General features: G+C 44.3%; 1 protein-coding gene across 1 annotated transcript in view; it reads right to left on the reverse strand.

The window, feature by feature from the left end:
* The window catches only part of SCN8A (sodium voltage-gated channel alpha subunit 8), a 113306-nt gene that overhangs the window by 25575 nt on the left and 61275 nt on the right, over window positions 1-26456 (reverse strand). Inside the window, exons 12-21 of the mRNA XM_082212339.1 lie at window positions 25401-25760; window positions 22997-23132; window positions 22262-22500; window positions 20951-21124; window positions 18236-18592; window positions 14659-15129; window positions 11871-11988; window positions 10765-10919; window positions 9012-9185; window positions 184-306 (exon numbers count right to left, since the gene is read on the reverse strand). Coding sequence (XP_082068465.1) covers window positions 184-306; window positions 9012-9185; window positions 10765-10919; window positions 11871-11988; window positions 14659-15129; window positions 18236-18592; window positions 20951-21124; window positions 22262-22500; window positions 22997-23132; window positions 25401-25760 — 2307 coding nt within the window. The remainder of the gene's footprint in view (window positions 1-183; window positions 307-9011; window positions 9186-10764; window positions 10920-11870; window positions 11989-14658; window positions 15130-18235; window positions 18593-20950; window positions 21125-22261; window positions 22501-22996; window positions 23133-25400; window positions 25761-26456) is intronic.

A 26456-nucleotide genomic window follows, 5' to 3' on the forward strand; every position in this document is an offset into this window, starting at 1 on the left:
AGTGTGCAGCAGGGGTGAAGGTGAATCATAAACAGAGGGAGGTGATCAAGTCAGCAGCTGCACCATGATTCTGTTTGTCGTTATGTCTTTCTACCCGTTTGATCAGTTCTAGCATGCTTTTAAAATAAAACCCCCGGTAATCCACAGGCATGCAGAAGGATCAGCTCGCTAATGGCATCTTACCCTCATCCCCTCAAATCGGGACAACGCTCTTAAAGGCCTCAAAGCTCTGAGTGTCCTAAGGGATTTAATGGCACCTAGTTCCGAGTAGCCAAGGGCATTAGCTACAAGGCTGACTAAAGAGACCTACACAGAAAACAGAAAAAAGAAAGAGAAAAAAAAGGAAAAAAGGAAGAAAGAAAAAAAAAAGAGGTTCCAGACTGTTAGAATAAATCCCCTAGCACTGAAGGTTTTTTTTTGTTTTTTTTTTAAATCCATCCCCCAAAGTGGACTTGCAGGCAGGCCCAAAGTCCACCCCCGTTTAGATTGATAGCGAAGACCATGACCACACCAGCTGCCTACTTCACTTCACTGAAACGACCTGGAAGGAAATAATGCGGTTGAGAGAGGCATAAGAATAAAACAAAAGGGGGGAAAAATGTGTGAGATAGAGAAAGAGAGGCAGAGACACACAAGACGGAAACGGGGTCTGTCGGAAGGTTAGGAGCCCAAACGGATGACAAGAACCTTACCCTCGCCCTCTTAACAGTCTGCAGGATCCCAGCAGCTCCCATTAAATTAAGCCAGACAAATTTTTAAAGGTACCTATGAGAAAGAATACAGATAAATACACACACTGCACAAGCCGCCTTAGTTCTCTCATTCAGACGGGGCAGATAGAGGGCCTGCCTTGCTCATTTCCACTGGCGTGACACGGCAGAGATTTGAGGGGAGAAGGGGAAGCGTCTAGGTTCTCACCTCCTTTGGGGGTGGAAAAAAAAAGCCAACAGCGAAAAACACTGAAAAGTGTGCAGCGGTTAAGGGGTGGGGGTAAATCGTTGTAAGCTCTTTATTGAGATGCTGGATTGCAATTCATTATTCTAGGGGGACTAGTCCTTCCAGTAAGATGCTATACATTATGGTGAATAAGAATGGTGGTGTACAATTAGAGAGACGTATTGCCTTGCGCCCCCAAACCCACTGCTAAAATGGTTGGGATGCAGCAAACCTTCATGCACTATGGAATCAGTAGGCAAAGCCCACGTATCCCTGCTATATCCTCAAACATTATCAGAGGATTGTTTCTGACGCCCGCTTATAACAATTTCGATTAGGCAAGCCTAATGTAGAAGTTACATGTGTTTTAATCTCCTTTTAGCTATTGTTTATTTTCATTGTCTTTTGAAAGTTTTAAAATACCTGTTTTAAACTGTTTCATTTTTAATGGAGCATTTTAATGTTTTATTTTATACTTCATTGAACTGCCTAGAGAGGGTTTTTTGCAGTCAAATGGTATACAAATTGTGTTGACTCAATCAATCAATAAAGTAACATATAATACTTTGAAACTGCATGCATGTCAGTTGGGGGCCAGTGTGTAGATCACCATTTGCAGTGTGGCTGTTGCTTCCGTGTGGTTCATTCCTAAAAGGTAAAAAAGGTAAAGGACCCCTGGACACTTATGTCCAGTCCAAGGCGACTATGGGGTTGTAGCGCTCATCTTGCTTTCAGGCCGAGGGAGCTGGCATTTGTCCACAGACAGCTTTCCAGGTCATGTGGCCAGCATGACTAAACCGCTTCTGGTGCAATGGAACACCGTGACGGAAATCAGAGTGCATGGAAACGCTGTTTATCTTCCCACTGCAGTGGCACCTATTTATCTACTTGTGTCGGTGTGCTTCCGAACTGCTGGTTGGCAGGAGCTGGGACACAACAATGGGAGCTCACCCCGTTGCAGGGATTTGAACCGCCAATCTTCTGACTGGCAAGCCCAAGAGGCTCAGTGGTTTAGACCACAGCGCCACCCACAGTGTTCATTCCTACACTGCTGTGGTACAGTCTAAATACAGGAACCATGAGGGATGGGCACACAATGGGGCTACTTCCCATCTTAGCATTGCAACTACGGTTGCTGCGTATGAGTGTAATTGGGTCGTTCACCTGTCCCATGAGGTCCTAATGGTCAGGGGTCCCTTTACCTTTATTAACAAGTATAGGATCTGATCATGCCGATAGAGTGACTATGTCTATATGTCGTCTATGCCCTATGGGCCTGGAGTGGTTGAAGCCTACTAGACACATCTTACTATGCTTTGAAGATGTTAATTGGATGTTTTATTTCTGTAAATAACAGGTGTCGGGGACTGGCTGTATGCACCAGCGGAGGACCCCCCCTCCTAAGTGAACCCCCAGGGGAAGAAGGCTCAGTGCCTGGGGATTGGTGATGGAATGCTGATGAATGGTCAGAAGGAGAAACTGGGAGGAGGAGATGTCAGAAGCCAAAGGGGCAACAGGGTTTAGTGAGCAGGAAGAGGCTGTGGTAGAGAACAGTTCAGACTCAGAGGCAGACTCAGAGGTTGGAGAAGAAGGGGGACAAAGAGGCAGAGATCAGGTGGGCTGATGATGAAGCCAGGGGGTCTCCCCCTCCTGATGTGACCAGCTCCCACCCCCCACCCTGGTCTCCACAGAACCTGTGGAGGTATAATGAGGGTGGAACAGACACGGCAAAGAAGTCTCAGGTTGCTTGGGACAGACCCAGGGGAGGAGGAAACAGGGAGTTGTGGTAAGGCAGGGGCCTTCAGTCCTCACAACTGGAGCAAGACTTGCTGGGATGAGTTGCTGTGTGTACTAGGTCTCAGCTCTTTTGTTTCTTTGAATAAAGAGTTAACTTCACCGACACCTTGTGAGTTATTCATGACCAGATCCTGACTCCTGCCTTGACAACAGATATGAGAACGAGGGTGTTTTGGGTTTGTTTGTTTTTAATGTAAGTGCATTTAGAATGGAGAAAGGTTGATTTACTAAATCCTGGTTATAGGTGTTTTTTATGCTGTTCTATGATAGAAACAATCTTTGCTCTCCCTCTCTCTTGCTCTCTTTTAAAGGTAACATAAAATGGGACTGTGTATGAACTGAGACCAATCTTGATCTCCCATGTTTCCCTTTCACATGTTATGGTGATGCTGCAAGGTACAGATCATTTACACAAAAAATTTATTAAAGTGGTACCTCGGGTTAAGTACTTAATTCGTTCTGGAGGTCCATTCTTAACTTGAAACTGTTCTTAACCTGAAGCCTCACTTTAGCTAATGGGGCCTCCTGCTGCCGCCGCGCCGCTGAAGCACGATTTCTGTTCTCATCCTGAAGCAAAGTTCTTAACCCGAGGTACTATTTCTGGGTTAGCGGAGGCTGTAACCTGAAGCGTATGTAACGCGAGGTACCACTGTACTTTATACAGGTGGTAAATACACTAATGTTACAGGTGATATAGCATAGCTGTCAACGTTTCCCCTTTTTTAAAGGGAAATTCCCTTATTCCGAATAGGATTCCTCGCAAGAAAAGGGAAAAGTTGACAGCTATGGTGATATAGACACAAATTTTATATGAAGCATCTCTAAGGGGAATATTATTTTTGCTTACTGCCCTCCCTACCTTTCTCCTAGTCTGGGGATTGATAATTCAGTAGGCAAAGTATGCTTTATTAGGGAGATATTTTAAAATCCCACCTAACAATTCATTAATATTTATATTGAATTAACTGGTAGAAGAAGGAAGGAGGCCTTGGTTTTCTTCCTGTTTTGTCTCTTGATATATTAAAATAGACCTGTGGCTCTGGGGAGACAACTGTCTTCAGACGGCTGCCAAAGGGTTATACCTTAAGGCACCAGCTTATTGAGGACATGTACCGTATTTTTCGCCCTATAGGACACACCTTTACCCCTCCAAAAATGAAGGGGAAATGTGTGTGCGTCCTATGGGGCGAATGCAGGGGGGAGGCAGGCAGGAAAAGCTCCCAAAAGCTGCACACAAGCTCCGCGTGGTTCTTGCGGTCTTTTCCTCAGGAGGGACAAGGGACTGACACGGCCAGTCAGTCCCTTCTCCCTCCTCGTAGAAAAGCCCACAGGAGCCGCCTGCTCCTTAAAGGGTGCGCGGCTCCTGTGGGCTTTTGCGGGAGGTGGGGGTATTGCCATAGCCGTGCGCAGCCTCTCCCGGCTGGAGAGGTGACGCACGGCTATGGAAGCGAGGTCTCCTTCAGTTCCTCCTCCAGCTTCACTTGATGGGTGCTGCGCAGTTCTCCCTCTCCGCGCAGCGCCTCTTCTTCGCAGGAGAGGTGTTGCGCAGAGAGGGAAAACTGCACAGCGACCCTTCAGCCACACGCCTGCCTGGAAGCTGGAGGAGAAACATATGGGTCTCCTTCTGTCGTCCGCCCCCCCCCAGCCCTGCACCTGGGGGAAAAATAATAATTCCCCCCCTTTATTTCCCCCCCGAAAACTAGGTGCGTCCTATGGGCCGGTGCGTCCTATGGGGCGAAAAATACGGTAACTAAGTTTGGGTAAGAGTGCTTTGGAACTGAAAGAATAAGAATAATATGGGTTTTATTTAACCAATTAAGGAAAGGAGGAAATGGGCTATGCAGTGTTTTGAGGGGGGATGAGTTACTGTAGAACTGTACCGTATAGTGAAGGCTAAAGTACGGGAATAAAGGAAGGATTTAGTAGAAATTAAAGCTGTTTTGAGGACCTAATGGTTGAAAAGTGTGTTACATATCTAAATCAATACAAGCCGGTGGGTCTTAAGCTTGCATAAGCACGAGTTTAATGCAGATTAAATTAGGAGCAGGCAGTTCAACATGTATATGTGATACAGACAAAAATAGTATTTGTTAGCCAGGGGTTGGCTGACCTGTGTCCCTCTAAATGTTGTTGGACTCCAACTCCCAGCAGCCCCAGAAACCATGATCAATGGTCAAGGATGATGGGACTTATAGTCAAGCAAAAAAACAAAACAAAAACAAAATATGGAGGGCCATGGGTTAGCCACTCCTGCTTCAAAAATTTCCCATGAAATTATAAAAGAAGCTCTACAGTTAAAATAGTAAGCTTCCCAGAATTATACTTCAGCAGTGTTTTTGCAATGTCTTTGAAAAACATAATTGAAGCACAATATATTAATAGTCGGCCACATAAAAAATCCCCCCCCCTCAAAAAGTGTGTTCACATAGGGCACGGTCAAGTCAAAATTAAGCTCTTTTAAGTTCCATGGAGTTCAGTGAGTGAAGAAAACATACATTTAACTCTCGCTAGCTGAAACAAATGAGAAGTAAAAGTGCTTAATAAATGGATCATTTTTTGTAATTTGTGAAAAAAATGTGTTTTAGCCAGTCCTGAATAGATACTGGTAGAAAACCAGAACCCCTCCAACACTAGCATATACAGATTTCATTTATTAAATTATTATTGCTATTATTATTATTATTATTATTAATAATAATTTCATTGATGAATTGCTTCCTATGAGGCATCTCAAGTGATTTACAGTAATTGTCCCTATGTACTTGACACTTACACTCTTAAAAAATGAGAAATTAGTTTAAAGGAAAGAATCTCTGCTTGACTTTTAACAGGAATTTTAGTTTTCCACTTGTCTTTTGAGACAATAGCAAGGGGAAGTGCAGTCGTGCTAGAGATATGAACTTTCCCCAACATAAAAACAGACAGTCAACATTTATTACTAAAAGAAAAAAAACACTTTGGGGGAAGAAAAGACAAATAGCACTAAATATATCCAAGAAAGTTCCTTCTAAAATTTTGAATGCTAGCAGTAAACTAACAAGAAACAAACAGATCATTTACATTGGCCTATAATGTTAATTTTCAGAATAATAATTTCAGGAAAAAATGCATAATGGTTGGGTTTCTGATATGGAACTGAAAAGTAATCACATTTTTCCAAACAAATCAAAACAGAACAGTAGGAACAGAATGTATCATTGCTCAGAAAAAGAGACACACAAATATATCCCACAGCTTCAGGAATCAGAAAAGAACTACATGGAATAACTTTTTTCCATACCTCAGAAATACCACTTGCACATGGTTTGAAAGAATGCAGCCATTTTAGAGATCTTAATATAATACTATTAGCAAAAGTGGGGAAACTTTTGGCTCACCAGATTGTTCTGAACTAGAACTCCCTTCAGTCTCTGAAAGCATTGCCAATGGCCAGGGATGATGGGAGTTGTAGTTCTGCAACATCTGGAGGACCAAAAATTTCAAACACATGCTATTAAGACAGGATGCTCTTTGCAGATTTTTGTTTCACTTCATTTTAGCCAAATATAAAAATATTTTAGTAGATGTCTCTGAAAGTTTCATTTTCTTTCTTTCTAATCACATAGCAGTAGTGTCCATGAAAAAGGTATATGCTGTTAAAAAAAAAAATCACCTCACTTTCAGTTCTTCTTTTCCACGAAGAGAGGGAATGAGTTCACAAGAACATTTTGCAATCTTGGCCCATGGAGGTTGCAGGGTATGGTCACAGAGACCCCTGCCATCCATTACAAGCAACTAGCCAAACTAATTGTTATATTAAATACATGTGGGCGGTTGCTTTTGTCTCTGTGTTGTTGAATGGTGCTGTGCTGCAGGTTTAAAGTTTTCCTTGCACTGCAGCCCTGAGAGGAAAATCGTCCCTGGTAGCTGCTGTTTTCCTAGGAGGGAAGTTGCAATCGACGCCAATCACAGCTACCCTTCCAGGGAAATAGCAGTGAGAAGGAGGGGGCTTGTGGGTGTTATGTACTGAAGTTCTCACCCTGGGCCAGCAGGGGGATACTGTAGATAGTTATGCAAATAAAGGATCAAAAGTGACGTTCAGTGATTGGATAGTTTTAGAAAATTGCTACAGTTACGTTGTACTGGAGCTCTATATAAGCAGGCTGACTGAACCCTTCAGTTCAGTTCTGTTCTGGCCTGTGAATAAACAAGAGCTGTTTGAAGAATTGCTGTGTTGTCTGATATGTTCACCCACAACTTAACAGTGGAAAAGGGGGAAAGGGTGCCTTGGTCCCAGTCTGGACCCCTGCCCCCACTTCACGGCTGCCACCCAAATCAGGCATTGTGATGTGACACAGACATACTAATGCAGCTGCACATTTAATTTAAACTTGTCATTTGATACTAAGCTTCCTCAAAGCTTACACTGCGCCAGAGGAAAGAAGACAAGGACATGGCCCAGGGCAATTGAAGACTGGTGCACTCATCTCCATTGTGAGCTACCTCTGTCTGTAATCTTTGCAAGGATTCACAATTGGACCCTATTACACAGGGGGTAGTTGCAAACATTATGGGACACTTAGAGATTGATTGCCAGTTTTTGGTGGTGTCCCCCCAAGTAAGCCTAATGAAAGCTCTGTCCCTCAGGCTCATTCAATGTGGGCTGGGCAGGCCAAGCAAACTTGGGTTGCTTGACACTTCTTACAAGGGAGGGAAAGAAATATTCCCTGCAGAAAGGATACCATTCCTCCACTGCCTCCCTGCCCCCACAGTATAATTAAAACATGGAGGGAGGCACATAGTTGAGCATCTTATAATACTTGAGGCAGATGGGTGGAGAGATGGAGAAGCTTTGGCGCAGGGGGAGCTTATCTACCATGTACTCGCACCTCCTCCGGCAACACTGAAAGAGAACCCTTGCTTTTGAGGAAGGTGTAATACGGAAGAAGTGCAATTATGTGGTTCATTCTTGATCAGTACTGGAACTCCAAGCTCAAATTGGGCGTTCTGGGGTGAAGCACAACAATATTCACCTAGCGCTTTTCCAGCTGCACTGGCTCCCGGTGGAGTACAGGGTCAGATTTAAGGTGCTGGTTTTGACCTTTAAAGCCCTTCACGGCCTAGGACCCTTGTACCTACAGGACCGCCTCTCCCGGTATGCCCCACGGAGGACCTTAAGGTCCATAAATAGCAACACCCTAGTGGTCCTGGGAGGAAGTTAGATTAGCTTCAACCACAGCCAGGGCCTTTTCAACACTGGCTCTGGCCTGGTGGAACGCTCTGTCTCATGAGACGGACCTGCGGGATCTGATTTCTTTCCGCAGGTCCTGTAAGACAGAGCTGTTCCACCTGGCCTTTGGATTGGAATCAGTTTGATTCCCTCCCTCCCCCTCTTTCTTTTTCCTTTCTCCTCCTGTGAAGAGAGGCTGCATCTTAATGTTTTAATGTTGTATTTTAATCTTGGTTTTTTTAATTGTATTTTAATCAACTTGTTTTTATTACTGGTTGTTAGCCGCCTTGAGCCCAGTCTTGGCTGGGGAGGGCGTGGTACAAATAAATTATTATTATTATTATTATTCCTTGTTCTGGGTCTTTGGTTTGTTAAACTGATCAGATCGTTTAGATTTCAATTTTCTCCATTTTATTCCCTCATTTCCCCCCTGAATAATGCAGCATTATTGGGTGCTGATGATTCCAAAAGATATTGTCAACTGCACCATTCACCAATACTTTGATTATTGGATCTCTCTGGCAGCTTATTCAGTTATCTCTTGGACAGCCAGTAGCAGCAGCAGGCAGATTTTCTTGCAAAACTATTTTTCTTTGTCTGCTATTTCTGTGCCCTTTTCTCAATTCCAGTCAACATTCCGATTCCACTGAAAAAGCAGGCCTGAAAGTGAAAGTATGGAACCGTGCAATTTGAATCGCTGGAGCAGAGAGCATAGAACAATTCTATTTTGATGGATTGGTCCTGTTCACACATGTATACACATATAGGTGAACTCTCAGCACTTGGTTCAGGAGTGGAGAAACTGTGGCCCTCAAGATTTTGCTGGATTACAACTCCCATCATCCCTTGACCATGGGCCAAACTGGCAGGGGCTGATGGTAACTGGAGTCCAACAATGGGTGGGTGGGGGCATAGGTTCTCCACCCCTGTCGTTATTGGAGCCCCGATTTAGAAAGCTACAGGAATGGTATTGCCGGTCCTCATTTATCTGTGCAAAGGAATGCCCCAGTCCTGCTAAAACAACAACAACAACCAATGCATGGATTGGAAGAAGCAAAATGATACCTACTGCTACAATGAGGAAATCTAGCCAGCACCAGGCATTAGTGAAGAACTTCACGAATCCATAGGCACACCACTTCAACAACATTTCGAGGATAAAGATGTAAGTGAAGACTTTGTCGGCATACTCCAAGACAGTCCGTATGGTCTTTCTCTGTTCTATGTAAATATCTTCAAAGGCCTAAGGAGTAACAAGGCAACAAGGATCATCACACTCTTTTCCTGGCAGCTAGAGCGAGCTAGAAATAAAAAAACTGGGTCCAAAAACTTGTGGGAGACACACAGACTTCTCATGGAACGTACAGTTCACACATCTCCCAACGCTTGAAGTATTGTTGGAGAGGCACAAAAGCTGCTTCCATGTGGGTGGAATGCCATTTCCAGTCTATCTCTGTCTATCTCTTGGAAGGACACTAGCTGGATTATATGGGGTTTTTTTTCCTTCCCATGCAAGTGTTGCCCAATCCTTGGGGAGGAGCAATATCAGCATTGGAAAGATGCAGGCAATTTGCTTGGACTTCATTGGTCCTTCGAGTAGATATTACCCTGTATGGTGTGGCCATGCAAAAGTGGTTCCAATGCTTTTCTGGTTGTGTAGAAACTGGTTGTTGTTAGTATTTTCTTTTTCTTTTTTAAGTATTGTATCGGAGGCAATGCCAAATAAACGAAAGATCTGCTGGAGTCCCTTGTTCACAGTGCTTGTCAAAGACACCTAGGGTGTTTTCACAAGTAATATAGCAAGTGACTCCAGAGCTGGCGTCAGCACAAAGCATTCTCAGGCAGCCTTGGGGAGACCCAATACCCAATACTTACGCTTGCTTTTCACCCTGTTGTTCACCCTCCATTTTAAGTTTTTAACAAATGTTCCAGTAGCTGTGTTTACTTCGAGAACATTGTGGTGGAAAAAAACAACACATCGACCGCTACAAGAACATGGTTGTCACTGGTACCACAAAAGTCCATAGGTCCCTTCATGAACACCAAGGGCCCCCCATAGAAGAAGGGGGGAGCATTGGATGGTAAGGTAAAAGGTTAAGGTAAAGGACCCCGAATGGTTAGGTCCAGTCAAAGGCGACTATGGGGTTGCGGCGCTCATCTCGCTTTCAGGCTGAGGGAGCCGGCGTTTGTCCACAGACAGCTTTCCGGGTCATGTGGCCAGCATGACTAAACTGCTTCTGGTGCAACAGAACACCGTGACAGAAACCAGAGTGCACGGAAACACCGTTTACCTTCCTGCCACAGTGGTACTTATTTATCTACTTGCACTGGCGTGCTTTCAAACTGCTAGGTTGGCAGGAGCTGGGAAAGAGCAATGAGAGCTCACTCCATTGCAGGGATTCGAACCGCCAACCTTCTGATTGGCAAGCCCAAGAGGCTCAGTGGTTTAGACCACAGTGCCACCCGCATCCCTACTGGATGGTAGACAATCTCAACTACTGTGCTGCCCAAGTGATTGTAAGAGCAACAACTGAATTTCCGGAGTTTGTAAATTGAGCAAATGCACCAATGGAAACTTCCATCCTTGGGTGACCAGCAGCTTTGGGGATGGGTAATCTTCCCCAGCATGCAGACAAAGGGATAACCTCAAGAGTCCCAATCCTTTCCCACTCCTGACAGCAGCTCTTTAACTTTGAAAACAAACACACACTCAGCTGTTTGAAATGCCTTTTTACACATTTCGTGTATTGTCTGGTTTGACCCCCAAAGTGACGCTAAGAGCGTTACGTAGAGAAGACTCAATATAATATAACTCTGCTCACCAGGGCTCCACTGCTTAGCAAGATCATGAAGATAATGAACGTCTCAAACCAGTTATGCTCCACAATAAGAAAGCATGTCTTTCGTAAGTTCCACCAAGACTTGCCCCACCCTTCTTCAATGCTGACTTCGCAGCACTTGAACCGCTGAACGCAGCCTGCAAATGGAAAATTAGCACAGGTTTTCCGAGAGCCGTAACATTTCCTTATTTCTTTTATATAAAAAATAATTAATTAATTCGGCTTCGTTACAAAAAAATAAAAGGTCAAAATAGATTACTTTCCCAGCGCTGTCATGATCATCAAGGACATTGCTCTACAAAATATTTTTATTTGTGCATAATACCTTAAATTTTCCATAGCTAAGATCCTGTAGAATAGTACTGCTCAGGGCAGAAGATTTAATTCTCTAATAAAAGGTTGCAGCGAAATTTGCTGCAGTCAGAACATGCACTGGCAGCTCCATATCAACTGGTCCAACCCTTCAAACTGGTCTAATCCTTCAAATTTCTTAATAAGACTTTTAAGAGATTGGCTGAAAAATCTAATAATGGTTTATTTTTATTATATTCCTTAAGAGACTGAGGTCCAGCTCCGAAGGCCTTCTGGTGGTTCCCTCCCTGCGAGAAGTGAGGTTACAGGGAACCAGGCAGAGGGCCTTCTCGGTGATGGCGCCCGCCGTGTGGAACGCCCTCCCATCCGATGTCAAGGAAATAAACAACTATCTATCATTAATCATCATCATCATCATCATCTTCTTCTTCTTCAGGAAATGTTTAGCTTGTTTTTGAATGTAAAAAAAAGTGTAAATAGGCACAGAAGCTTAACCCTAGGAGCTTCTTAACTCTGCTGGATCTGCGAGTTGCCATTTATATTTCCCAGAATGTCCCAGAGCGATGCCAAACTGGGGGCACTGAGATAAATTAAGAGCATATCTCACAGTGGCTGCCTAAACGGCAGGGGTCTTAGGGGGCACTTTGCTGAAGGCCCCCTCAAGCCTGAAGTCAGCCCTACCAAGGAAGGCTACTCTGCCGAGGTAACATGCCCGAGGTAACAATGGATGCCATATTGTTAAAAGGTCCATTTTGCCCCACTGTGTTCAAAATCACCTTCTGTGAAACATGCGTCCGGATCCAGGTATTCTTCTGGTGCTTCCACTGGAACCTCTTCTGCCTCAGGCTTTATATCAATGGTACTGCCCTCCGACGAACTCGTATCGTCCAGTTTCTTGTACAATGGGAAAGAACATCACAAACACATATATTATGAGCCGGGAGAAATGAAGAGCTCCATTTTTTAAACAACGTTGACATTCATGCCAATATGCAGCACAGGAAAGAAATAAAATAAGAATAAAACTCTTTCCCAGTCTAACCCCTGCTGAATATCAGCCCATCTTAATACGGTACATTCTTTAAGACTTTTGAAATAGACGTAAAGAAGGAAACAATTGGAAGGACCAAATATCTCCCAGGAACAGGGCCGGATTTAGGTTTGATGAGGCCCTAAGCTACTGAAGGTAATGGGGCCCTTTAAATGTCCAGCTGTCCTTTGTCAACAACAAATTTTCACTGTATTTTGTGTTGAATATATATGGTAATTTATGGACCTAATAGGTATCTAAAGCCATTTGTACATAACAAAATATGTACATCACAGGAGCCTACACAACACGGAACACTGTTGCTGTATGCAGGTTTTCTTTTATTTGTTTTTTATCCTATATTTTGGAAATGTACATCCAGTTTCCCCCCTTTCATTTCTTTTGGAGGGGCCCAAGAGAGTGGGGCCCTAAGCTACAGCTTGTTTAGCTTATACGTAAATCCAGCACTGCCCAGGAAGATATTTCCCCCTTTTTAAAAGTGGAGAAACATAGGCAGACCGATTGTGGTGTTAAGCCAAGCACACAATACAGAGGGCCTAGCATTCTGCTCCATGTAGAAAGCCTATGAACACATGAAGAAGTGACAGACTAGAAAGAAAAAGATTTATCCCTATCCAATCTGGTTCCCCATTACATGATACATGATGGACCTTTGGGCTGATACAACAGGGTTCTTTGTATGTTCTTTGTATGCTGGGGAGCGACGATATGGGATTGGGGGGGGGCAACTCCCATCTCTTGCGGGGGCGCAATTAGTGCCAGCTGGTTTCAGCAAGAGAGCTTTCCTAGGCCTATTGGGGGTGTGTTATTGGGTTGTTGTTTTTATTTTGATTGCATGTTTTGTGGTTTTATATTTTGATTTGTGGTTTTATATGTTTGGAAGCTGTGGCTGGATGGTTACGTGGGAGCCGGTTGAAGTTAAATCCTTCGAAGACAGAGGTCCTTTGGCTGGGTCGGGACGATATGGGATTGGGGGGCAACCCCCATCTCTTGCGGGGGCACAATTAGTGCCAGCACCGTCCGTTAAGAGTTTGGGTGTAATCTTCGACACGTCCCTTTCCATGGAGGTGCAGATTGCAGCTATAACAAAGGCGGCATTTTTTTCATCTCCACCAAGTTAAGCAGTTGGCTCCTTACCTCTCTCACCCTGACCTAGCCACTGTGATCCACGCGACAGTCACCTCCAGACTGGATTATTGTAACTCGCTCTACGTGGGGCTGCCCTTGAGACTGACCCAGAAACTCCAGCGGGTGCAGAATGCTGCGGTAAGACTCCTTATGGGGTCCTCGCTGGGAGATCACATTCACCCGGTGCTATACCAGCTGCACTGGCTCCCGGTGGGGTACAGGATCAGGTTTAAGGTGCTGGTTTTAACCTTTAAAGCCCTATACGGCCTAGGACCCTCGTACCTACGAGACCACCTCTCCTGGTATGTCCCACAGAGGAGCTTACGGTCTTCAAATAAAAACATTCTGAAGGTCCCGGGCCACAGAGAGGTTAGGCTGGCCTCAACTAGAGCCAGGGCTTTTTCGGCTGTGGCTCCAATCTGGTGGAACACTCTGTCACAAGAGACTAGGGCCATGCGGGACTTGACATCTTTCTGCAGGGCCTGCAAGACGGAGCTGTTCCGCCTGGCCTTTGGTCGGGGTTCAGTCTGACTCCCTCTCCCCTTTCATAAGAACTTGCATGAAAGTGGCCTCCCAATTTTTCTCACAGGCCCATATAAGTTCAGTACAAACAGTTGGGCCTGGTGAGCATATAAGGTCCCCAACCCTAATCTGCGGGTTGCCATCTGATTGGATTTTATTCTGATCCTGATCTGATTTGAGGATGTGTTTTAATTGTCTGATTTTATGTTAATATGTTATACATTTGATGTTAGCCGCTCTGAGCCCGGCTTTGGCTGGGGAGGGCGGGATATAAATAAAATTTCTTCTTCTTATTATTATTATGAATGACTTAGTCATATACAGTGGTACCCCGCAAGACGAATGCCTCGCAAGACGGAAAACTCGCTAGACGAAAGAGTTTTCCGTTTTGGAGGTGCTTCGCAAAACAAATCTCCTATGGGCTTGCTTCGCAAGACGAAAATGTCTTGCGAGTTCCTGCGGGTTTTTCCCCCTCCCCCCCTTTTCTAAGCCGCTAAGCCGCTTATCAGCTGATCTGACAAGCTGATAAGCCGCTAAAAGCCGCTAATAGCGCTAATCCTCTAATCCGTCAATGGGCTTGCTTCGCAAGACAAAAAAACCGCTAGACGAAGAGAATCACAGAACGGATACTTTTCGTCTTGCGAGGCACCACTGTATATGACCCATGAAAGGTCTGTGCCACCTTTGTTCTCATCTTGCCAAACAAAGTAAAGAGGGCCTATTTTATTTGCACTGAGAAATTTGCTGGCTGCAAAGCCTCGCACTCTGGCCAGAAGGCCAAATTTGCTTCCCTCTTGCAATGCAATGGGTCACCCAAAACAAAGGCACGAGGGTGCGGCCTATGAGCAAGCATGGCTCCGTACCTCTTTGCTGCCATCGGGGTCAGTGTCACTGCTGAAATCTTCCGTGTTGAGGTTCTCAAAGTCAGACTCACCCACAGCTATGGGGACACGGACGGTGAGGTTAGGGTTGTTGATGAAAGACATGTGGTCTTCATCAATGATGTACTTTTCCACGCTGCTGCCAATGCCACTGGTGGTGCCATTGCCGTTCTTCTGGTAATCGATCTCCCGGTTGATGTCGGCGCCGGTGTGGTTGGCGATGCAGTTCATCTTCTTGTCATACAGCTCGTCCAGTGGCTTCACTTCATCCGCCTCCTGCTGCTTGAAGTGGGTCTGCACAAACTCGTGCATTCTGATCTTGGCCCAGGCAATGCCTTTCTTGATCCGGATGACTGAGATCTGCAAGTTGTTCATCTCACCATCATCATCTGTTGCTGCAAGGTTGTCTGCGCTGAAAGAGCTCAGCAACAAGGCCAAGAACAGGTTCAATACCTGCAGAAGCAGAAAAGGGTCTGTAAGACAAGACTCCCTCTAGCCACTTTTTGCTCAATGAATTGGCAATATCGTCCACCGGCAAAATGAATCCTTCTACTTGGTGGCAGTGGGCCATGCTCTGCTGGCTCCTCCCATCCCAGTTGGCTCCTCCCATCCCAGAACCATTTCCTTCCGCAGCCATTCATACCACCTGTTTAGCTATTTATTATGGAATGTGTATACCACTTAATTGTAAAAACCTCCAAGCAATTTGCATTATAAACAATTGCAATCATTATGTAATAATCGGTACAACAATTTGCTTATTATCTTCCCTTTTCTTTTTGTGTCATCTCTGTCAGATTGCATTCCATTATTTTAAACTGCAAAGTGCTGTGAATGCCTTGGCATGAATGTGATATACACATGTAGTAAATAAATAAAACGTGAGCACAAGTAGACAGCCCTGAGCTTACAGACAGCTCTGTAGAATTCCCACGTTTGTTACAAAGAAGAAATCTGAAATGTTTTAATTAATTTGACCACACCACATGGGCGAAGCCTTGCAAGTTTTTTGTTCTAAATATGGTAGGAAAGGGTACTGGTTAAAGACTCTCAGAAAGTAACAAGGAGAGAAAGCAAACGTTGAGGATTTTGACTGAGGAAAGCAGTCTTATGTTATGACTATCCAAATACAGCAGGCAGAAAGGGTCCCTGGTTTCTTTCTGATCGATGCATGAACGGTTGATATACACTGAGCACATTAAAAGACAGATTATATACACACAATTTTCTGTAAAATAAAAGGAAATTGCACTGCATTTTTAAGTCTTATGGGGGTCAGACTTAATTTCACTCCTTGTTTTAAGGCACATCATATAATCAAATCATTTTATTCTCATGTTTCCTTTGCTTTTATGCACAATTTATTGTATCGTTTGTGTGTTTTGTTTTGAACAGAACCGTTAAATTGGCAAATATCAAGTCAAGGTAAAAGGGAGGATATTTGAAAGACTTAGCCAGACAAAATTAGTTTTTCTGAAGCATTTCAGCAGGATCCTTTTAAATACAGGGGGGGGGGGGGAGAGACTTTTGCAAAGCTTGGGAAAAATTGCAACGTGAGCAACAGTAAAGGAAAATAATATTTGGATTTTTTTTCCTTTTAAAAAAATGCTCCTAACTTTTTGGAAGTTTTATGCCAGTTTGAAAAGAGGTAATTCTTCCAAACATGCCCCAACATTCACTGATGCTATGATCTTAAAAATATGCATTGTAGTTATATGAGGGCCACCAAGCTACAGAGCCATCCTATGTGAGATACAAAATGCATGTATTTTGCTGTAATGTCAGCTGCAATTCCATTATAGAGGTTTTCTTAGGTGCATCATATATGTATGCTTGTACCAACATTGTTAGGTCTCTTGTGGCTAAGATACCTGTAAGAGGTGGATCCAGGGCTGGTGTCAGGCAGATTGCTGGGGCTTCAACATCCCAGCTGGGTCTACTGCTGACACCTTCCATGAACCCTCTTTTTTATTTCCCAGAATGCCCTGGAATTATGCTGCTTTGAGGGCATTGTGGGAAGTTAAAACGGTGGTTCGCAGCTGCCTGGTGCTAATTCAGGACACTGTCGCCATTTTGTTTATTTGTAAGTACCTAACAACTCATAAATAATATTGTCAGCCTGCATAGCATAAATGATGACAGTCTATTCTGCTATGGTGCCAGCGGCAGTCCCATTGTAATAGCTGCTGCTGCCTGTTGCCATGGCCCACCAAAAGAGCACCAGAAGGTTTTGACACATCTTATTCTACCCCATCAATTCTGCTTGCACTTATTTTAAAGCCAGGAATGGGGACAAGTGGTGATGTAATGCCAACACAATGCCATGGGTTCAGGGACAGTTGTGGGGTGGGTTACAGAGGGCTATGCTTGTGGGTTTCCCAGAGGCATCTGGCATGTGGGAATAGGAGACTGGATAAAATGGTTCTTTGATCTGATCCAGTGGGGTGTGTGTCTGTTCTTACATTATCTTCTAGATTGGGGTAGCCAATATTGTGTACTGTAGAAGCTGTGGACTACGGCACCCAATAGCCCTGGTCAATGTGACTAATGGCCAGAGAGGATGGGTGTTGCAGTCCACCTCTGGAGAGCAACAGGTTGACTACCTCTGTTCTAGATCATGATATTGCTCAGGACCGCAATACCTCAAGGACCACCTCTTTCCATATGAACCTACCCAGTCCTTGAGATCATCTTCTGAGGCCGTTCTTCGTGTGCCTCCTCCACGAGAGGTGTGGAGGCTGGCAACACGAGAACGGGCCTTCTCTGCAGTGGCTTCCCATCTGTGGAATGCTCTCCCCAGGAAGTTTGCCTGGAGCCTTCATTACACACCTTTAGTCGCCAGGCAAAAACGTTCCTTTTACACCAGGCCATTGGTTGATCCTATACCCTTTTAGAATGTGGCTCTTTTCTGGGAGGGGGGTGTTATTGGGTTGTTGTTTTTATTCTGATTATATATGTTGTGATTTTTTTCTGTGAACTGCCCTGAGACCTCTGGGTAAAGATAAAGGTAAAGGGACCCCTGACCATCAAGTCCAGTCGTGACCGACTCTGGGGTTGGGGCGCTCATCTTGCTTTATTGGCCGAGGGAGCCGGCGTACAGCTTCCGGGTCATGTGGCCAGCATGACTAAGCCGCTTTTGGTGAACCAGAGCAGCGTACGGAAACGCCGTTTACCTTCCCACCACAGTGGTACCTATTTATCTACTTGCACTTTGACATGCTTTCGAACTGCTAGGTTGGCAGGAGCAGGGACCGAGCAACGGGAGCTCACCCCGTCGTGGGGATTCGAGCCGCTGACTTCTGATCGGCAAGTCCTAGGCTCTGTGGTTTAACCCACAGCGCCACCTGCGTCATTTGTGCTGCAGTCATTAGTCTTAATCCTGAAAGTTTCCTGAATGTGCGGTAACCCTTAGCATTGGTATTTAAAACATCTAAGCAAATAGGGAATATTAGCTGCAGAACCTGCCACGGAATAGAAACAGTGAGTTCTTGTCCCAGCCCATTACAAGACAGCCATCCACTTCCCACTCAAAAGCAACCACAGATAGATATTTACTGACCACCAGATTTCCAATGACCATCACCATCATGAAGACAATAAGGCACATGGCCTGTCCTGCCACTTCCATACAGTCCCACATGGTTTCAATCCACTCCCCACACAGCACACGGAAGACGATAAGGAAAGAGTGGAAGAAGTCGTGCATGTGCCATCGTGGAAGCTCACACTCGGGGTTGATCTTGCAGACACATTCCTTGTAGCTCTTGCCGAAAAGCTGCATCCCCACCACGGCAAAGATGAAGACAATGATGGCTAGCACCAAGGTCAGGTTTCCTAAGGCACCCACCGAGTTGCCAATGATTTTAATCAACATGTTCAGGGTTGGCCAGGATTTTGCCAGCTTGAAGACTCTCAACTTGAAGACGTAAAAAAGAAAGAGAAATAGAGATAAAACAGATTTATGATTAATAAAGCAACAGTCTTGCCAATGGGAATCCAGATTTAAAAAGAGATATTGATCACAACATACTGAAGGGGCATATGTGGTGGACCTGCAAAAAAGCTCAGGGGTTTTGGGAAATGATGCATAAGGAAATGAAGAAAATGTTAAAAGTGGTTACTCCTCAAAAACCTGAAGTTTCCATCTAGGGATAATAGGGATGGACATCCCAAAGAGGATGATTAAACTATTTATGTACGCAACAGCAGCAGCCAGAATCCTTTATGCGAAGAAATGGAAGGAAGGAGAAGTTCAAATCATGAAGAAACTAATGGGCTATATGCAGAAATGGCAAAATGGACAACACGATTAAGAGATCAAAGCGACAAACTTTTTATTGAGGAGTGGAAACCCCTTTGGGATTATCTGAGGAAGTATTATAGCCAAATCAAGTCGTGATCAGAACTCGAAATTTAAACAGCGGAAGGGAGACGACAACAGTTGTAACAGAGGAAATAAGTATGAGAGATACGTATGCTACATAATGCAGCAGAAAAAAGGGGAGGGAATAAAAACATCATGAAGGTAAGGGTGGGAAGTCAAACCGTCAAGGGAAATATGTATTAAAAGTTGAAGTTAATTTGTTAAAATTTCCGAAATTTAATAAAAATTCAGTACTGTACAGTGGTACCTTCGGTTATGAACGGGATCCGTTCCAGAGGCCCAGCCGTATCCCAAAAATTTCGTAATGGGAGGACTGCTTCTACGCACGCTTGAGCCACTGCAGAGCACTTCTGTGCATGCACGAAGCGCACAGAGCGTTTCCGCACACCCGAGAATGGCAAACCCACTTACGAGTTTGCCACGTTCACAACCCGAAGGTTACATTACCCGAAGGGGCCACTGTATATACAATAAAAGAAATACTGATCATGAAGTAAACACTGAATGGGAGATTTCTTGTGGCAGAGCTGTCAATCTATGGATTTTTACTGGAAAGTCAGGATCTGCAGATTGCCACTAACTGAAGAGCATCAGGCTATTGGTCCACCTGGTACGATATTATCTATAGTGACAGAAGCTTTCCAAAGGTTTAGGGGGGCAGGGATGTATCGCAGCCCTGCCGGGAGAAGCCAGGGACATTGAACTGGAGATCTTTTGCATGCAGAGCACAACCTCTACTACTCTACTACCCAATACCCTGTGATGGCCTGGGAATCCGATTCAGAGGATGAACCGGAGGAATCCCAGCCTGCACAGGAGTCCCTGCCTCCAGGGCCGGCTGAACTGGGGCAGGGCCTTGATTCTGAGGTGCCTACACCTGTGCCGGATCCTCAGGAGCAGGCACCAGGTGAATCCATTCTGGCTCCAGAGGTGGTTGAGGACTCAGTGCCTACAGGTGAGTCTCCCCCTGGGCCCAGTAACCCTTCAGCCTCTCCTGAACTGCAGAGGCTCAGGGCAGAGAGGCGAAGGGAACTGGTTTCTCCCAGGAGGAGTGCTCGCCTTAAGGCCAGGAGAGGCGGGTCTCCTGGGGGCCGGGACCGCCCCTGGCCTCAGAGAAGATAAAGGCCAGTCAGCCCGGTCCCAGGTTGCGGAAGCAACGTCGTCGTTGAGTACCTGCTCCTACCCGGACCCAGACCTGACCTTCCAGTGTTCCTGTCCCCGCCCGGCTTCCTGCTTCGGACCTCGCCTTGCTCCTTATGAACTGTTTCCAGGCTAGTGACTCAGGACTGGACTTTGACTACGACAACGGTAACCTTCCCCCCGGGACTAGCACATACCCACTTTTCAAACAGACAGTCCCTTCATGTCCTCTTGACCAAGGCAGAAACGGTGCCAAGAACCCTGCATGTTCTCGGAGGTGACCACATAAGAGGTGCAAGCCTGATTGTGCTCTGCATTGGGCAGTTCACCTGCCACAATCACTTCCACGCTCCAACCCAATAGGATCCTACTGCTAATCCTCACTGCCATTTTTAAAGAAAACCATATGCTGAGAGTGCATTTGGGATATTAACTGCTTCCTGAAATGGACTTGTTGCTAAGGTCTGCATGTAAGCTCTGGAGTCATTGCTTGCAGCAACTAGCCTTCAGATTCTAGCTATTTAGAGGCAATTTTAGGCAGAATAAATGGCAATTGGGGATAGAAACCAACTCTTAGACCCGGAACAAGTCTTTATTTGTAATACTGGCCAGTAAGGATTTGGCAATTATTCCTTCCGTGGACCTTTACTGTGGGTTCTGATATATAACCTTATTTAAAAAGTTGTATCGGGTGAAAGGAGAGGAAAGACAGGAAACTGTGAAAAGTGGAGTAGAATAAGCAAATCGTACCAATCGGAAAGATCGCAACACCGAAAGCCCTTCCACATCTGCCAGCATCAGTTCCAGCAAACTGAGAGAGACAATAAATCCATCAAAAATGTTCCACCCTTCTTGGAAATAATAGTAGGGGTCCATTGCTATGAGCTTTAGGAACATCTCAGCTGTGAAAATTCCAGTGAAAACCTAAAAAAGGGAAAAAAGGATCAGACTGTTCAAAGCTCTCACTGAACTTGACTTAATACTTTTTTGCCTTCAGTTGAATTAATGAATGAACAGGCCACAGTATATCAGCAATTTGGATGAAGAGACAGTCTTTCCCCCTTTTTTTCGTATAATCAGAATTTTTGCCCCACTGCTACTTTTTTCTTAGTATTTCACTGAATTCCCATATTTTTCACTCCATAAGACGCACCAGACCATAAGACGCACCTAGCTTTTGGAGGAAAACAAGGAAAAAAATATTCTGAACCCCTCTTGCTGTTCTGGCTTCAGCGATAGCAGCGCAGCCTGCATTCGCTCCATAAGATGCACACACATTTCCCCTTACTTTTTAGGAGGGAAAAGGTGCGTCTTATAGAGCGAAAAATACGGTACCTCAATTCCCAAACTGGCAGTGGCACCAGCTAGAGCCCCAAAACTCTAGATACTTGTGGGCAGCAATGGGTGCCTTATTTTATTTATTTAAATATTTATATGTAGGCCTTTCTAAGTCTATCCTGATATTCAAAAGTAGCTGGCAATAATTCAAGTCACTGTTTGACTAATCAGTTAGCCAAGGTGAATTGTCTCTTTTTTTCAAGTTGTGTTTTCTACAGATCAGTTTGATTTGTTGTGAGACATTAGCGTTACATACAGTGTTAGGTTAGGAAGAAAAGAGGGGGGGGAAATGGTGAGTGGGGTTGGATCGGGGGCAAAGCTTCTATTCTTCTACTTAGTGCATGTGTGGGGTTTTGTGTCAGCGTCGCTTGTGTGGGTTCTCTTACTATTCGCTCATTATATTTCCTTGGTGGTGAGTGAGGCTGAGGGTGGCCTAGGGTGTGGTTGGTTGTCTTTGGCTGGCTGTAGTGAGATTTGTTTTGGTGTGCGAGGGTATGTATTTTTGAATCAGGTTAGCCAAATTGATTCGTAGGCTGTTGGCGGATTCTTGTTGTTGTCTTGTTGGGCTGTGTATGTGATAAAAGGGAACCATACCAGGGTGAAGATGTCTTCTTCTATTTGTCCCTGTGTCCATTTCAGTTTATTGGCTAGTTTTTCTAATAAGGCTATTTCCCATACATAAGGCTGAGTTCCCATAGGCATTGGGAACATTTTCACGCTTACCAGGTTCCCTACAGCCAAGACATGCTCAAACTGTGGGGTCATGGGATGGTGCTCCATTGCCATGAACAGAGTATTCAAAACAATACAGATCGTAATGGCTAAATCCACAAAGGGGTCGAAGACAATCAAGTTGACAATTTCTTTCAGCTTCATCCAGTATGGGTGACACTCCCAAATAAGGAAGATGTTGGCAAATTTGTACCAGCAGGGAGGGCATTTTCTTTGGGATTCTTCTAGTTCTACAACAAAACAAGAAGGTGGGCAACTTTAACCGATTAATGTAGACACGCCCAATGAAATTTTATGCAAGGTTTAAGTCATTCTCAATTTGTTGGGCCTTGCAGGCTGTTATGTTTTAGGTTTAAGAGGTGGTCACATTTCACAAACAAAAGGAATCAGGACATCTGAGGTGAGACAGGAAAACAAGCTATGCGTGAATAATTAATCTAAGAATCCATAAAATTAATATTTGGGGGTGGAGTGGAATAAAGAAAAAATTCTGTATCTTAAACCAAGTATATGTTACATTTTAATCCCAACCTTCCTTCAAGGAGCTCAGGGCAGCATGCAGAGTCTGAAAAGTAGGGTCTATGCAATCTTAAGAACAACAACAACAAAAATGTAAGATGGTTTTTAAAATTAAAGCATGGGAAAAGGAAAGATGAATACTAACTTCTGAAGTGGGTAATCCCTTGAGCTAGTGGGCACAGGACCACAGCTTTCTAACACACATACCTTCTACAAGGGTATTTGTGATTACTGTCATTATACTGTTGGTTCGGTCCTTCCTTCCATAGGATGCATTCAGCTGGTCCATTGATACCAAGAGTGACCCAGTAGCTTTCTTTTTAATCTCCACTTCAGTGGTTCCCTGCAAAATCCATTAACATCCCGTTAGTATGGCCTCTTTCGTGTCTGCGCGGGGAAATGTGATGGGCTCTCAGCTGCAAAGGCAGAATTTGTTTTGAGTCAAATCTTTATATATGTGGAAGATGGTGGTTTTGCCAGATAATAATAACCTCACTGGCCTCCCCTCCTTAAGGTGAAGAAAGGTTTTGCTGTTATAAAAAATGAGGTCTATTCTACTTAACACCGAACTTTTTAAAGTCAGGGATATTCTGAAGCGCATTTCAAAAACTATTGCAGTGGGTGGAATTCTGGTGTAAAAGGAACTTAGATGAAACGCTGCAGAAAGCTGATTTCACATTAATGCACAGGATAGAGACACCCTGTATAATATTTTATGAGCTCTTTATTGGCTATGTTCATCTACTCTCTGAATTCTTCAAGTTCTGCTGCTATTCCACCCAAATTTGGAGTCCCTGGAAATCACATTAAACAAAAAAGTTGGAAGAACATGTCTTCTGTGCCTACCTTGAATGTCCCAAAACAGCACTAGCTAATCCTTTAATATGGTTTGTCTAAAGCTGACTTTCCCATTGGCCATTTAATCGTGACTGGTAAACATAAATAACTGAGAATCTACTCCCTTCTATGCTTCTTTGTAAATGGGAGCAGGGACAGACCTAGGGAACGACAAATGCTGTTTGCTTCAATCAAGCAAAACTCAGCATTTGCTGCTTTGGGTCTGAGCATATAGCGGTTTGAAATAAAATATTTACTCCATGAAAAGCCTGCATGGCTCATGTGGTCTCTCAGATGTGATGATGAAGATTAGGTGTTTCTCTTGTTTAACAACAGATTATAGCCACTGTCCCAAAGAACTATCGGATGACAGGCATCACGCAATACAGATATGTATCTTAGGTTGCCTTTCATGCATGCGTCATGCTAAAGTTAACAGTCTGTAACATTTCCATGCTGTTAGAGGACCAAGTCTGGAAAGAGCACAGTACACTAGCATGCTAACTAGAGAAAGTGGTAGTAACTGAAGCTGAAAGTAACTAGGAAGGGTTTCAAACATTCTTAAGGAGGGGAAAAAAGGACTGGGAAGGAGTAGTTTCATTTAGTTTGCAAGAACCTAGAGAAAGAGGGGTTTTGTTTTTTTAAGGAAAAAAAAGCTTGGAATTTAAGGACACAGGAATAAGGCTTCCCATGTGCACTTTGGCCAAAGACAGTGATGCTATTCATAAATAACACTCATTCTGGAGCAACTTCCTTTGGCCATAATGGGAGCAAGTGTGTTTAGGATTGGTGGCAATGGTTTTGGCTTACAGGTGACCCTGTATTTTTCGTTTGCCTATATTCTCTGGCATAGTTCTAACCTAACTGATCCAGTAAACCTGAACCTGGGCTGTATCAGTTCAGATTAAAAATGGAGAGGGTGCAAAATGGGGTTGCAGGAGGATTTTGATTGGTCCTGTAGGAAAAACCAAGCCTCGCCACAGCTCCTGTTCCAGCTATTCATATATGGGGAAATTCACCTCAAGGCCTGTCACTCCACACAAACAACTATTCCCCGTGGAGAAAACTACAGTCTCTTTGACATCTATGGTTTGTTTTTTGGTAGTTAAGAGGTATTCAGTGATCTGAAGTCTCTGGAATGGTGCAGCTCAGTCACAAGTTTACTGCCTCTGACTCTGCGCGGAGAAAGTCTTGTTTCTCACTGCCCTAGAAATTCCTAAACGATTTGGGTTGTGGGTTGTTTTTTTTTTGTAACTTCCTTTTACACTAGAACTTGCCTTATTCATCTCGTTTCTAAAATACGGACTGAGATTTCCAAAATAAAAAGCAAGTAAACAGATAGGATATTAATACGCCAAGCAAGATTTATACAAAATTAATCCTAATTGCATGAGTGGGATTAAGAAATTTCTGGCCTAGCCCATTCACGCCCAGATGTTCCTGCACGTTTTGAAACTTCTCATTCCTCAAAAAGATACATAATTTTTTTCCCAAGCCATTTTTTCTTAGAAGCCAGAAGAGAAAAGAGAAGGAAATATGTGAGTAGGTTAATCTGGGAAAGAAGGGAAAGTGAAGAAGATTAAGAAGCAGAGGAGCCTGGGATAAGGGTTCAGACTATAACATCTGTTGGCTAGACAAACCAAGTTTCATTCCATCAAAGGATCCATTTTGGCGGCATACAGGAAAGCAGAGAGAAGGGTGGGCCTCCATGCCTAGACTATCTACTCATTGACTTCCTTACGCTGTCATCAGTAGCTGCCTTATCTATTTTCACCTCAGGCAGAAGCCGTCCGCTGGGTATGTTGGAGGTTGGGCCACCAATCAGGGAGACCACGCCGTTGCAGTCCACGGTGCTGTTCCGCTTCATGTTCCGGCGGATGCTGGGAAAGATGCGGGACGATCTGCTCCCCTGGCTGTAGCCGCTGTAACCGCTGTAGCTGCTTTTCCTCTCGTGGCCCCGGATCGGGATGAAGAGGGAATCCCTCCGGCCCTCGCTCTCTTCCACTGTGCTGTGCTCGTCATCGGCAAATTCGTTTTCTGAACCCGGGTCACGGAAACCTCTCTTGAAGCTGAAGATGCTGCTTTTGCTGTTGTGCCGGGAGAGATAGGGAGATCCTGGGATGCTGAGCAGCGACTGGAAGGAGATAGGAAGCAGGAAGATGGAAGAGGAATGCGGACAGGAAGCTATAAAGCACCAGCAACAGGCAAAAACATAGAATTTACCGCGCAATCGGATGAAGAAGAAAAAAAGGGTGGTGGCAGCGAATTCTCCATCGTGAAAACACTAGAGGTTGGTAGCAAAGGAATCAGCTGATTAGTTTCAATTAATATATGGATTTAATAGCACATGTCACCCTCCACTGCTTCGTGGTCCTCATTTACCCCTTAGATCGCCCAGAGAAACCCAAACTGCCATTTACAGTGGTACCTTGGTTTACAACCATAATCTGTTCCGGAGGTCCAGTTGTAAACCAAAACAAGTTGTAACCCAAGGCGTGCTTTCGCCAATGGGGCCTCAAAGAAAAGAAAAAAGAAAAAAAAGGTTGTAATCCAAAAAAATGGGTTGTAATCCAAAAAAAGGGACACACACGTCCAGGTTTGACGTGGTTGTAATTCAAAATGGTTGTAATCCCAAACGGTTGCAAACCAAGGTACCACAGTATGTATCTCTACATATTTAGATAGATAAAAGTCTTTGGTAGAAAATGTCTACAGTTTTGATTTGACCAATACATGTCTCTCCTCCATTAAACCAACTCTTTTCAACAAGTTTTCAGCCTCACCATGGGAACTAACTGGTCTGAACATATCCCCTTTGGGGTATTCATGG

Source organism: Podarcis vaucheri, assembly GCF_965113315.1.
Source record: "Podarcis vaucheri genome assembly, chromosome: 2".
In the NCBI taxonomy this organism is placed as follows: domain Eukaryota; kingdom Metazoa; phylum Chordata; class Lepidosauria; order Squamata; family Lacertidae; genus Podarcis; species Podarcis vaucheri.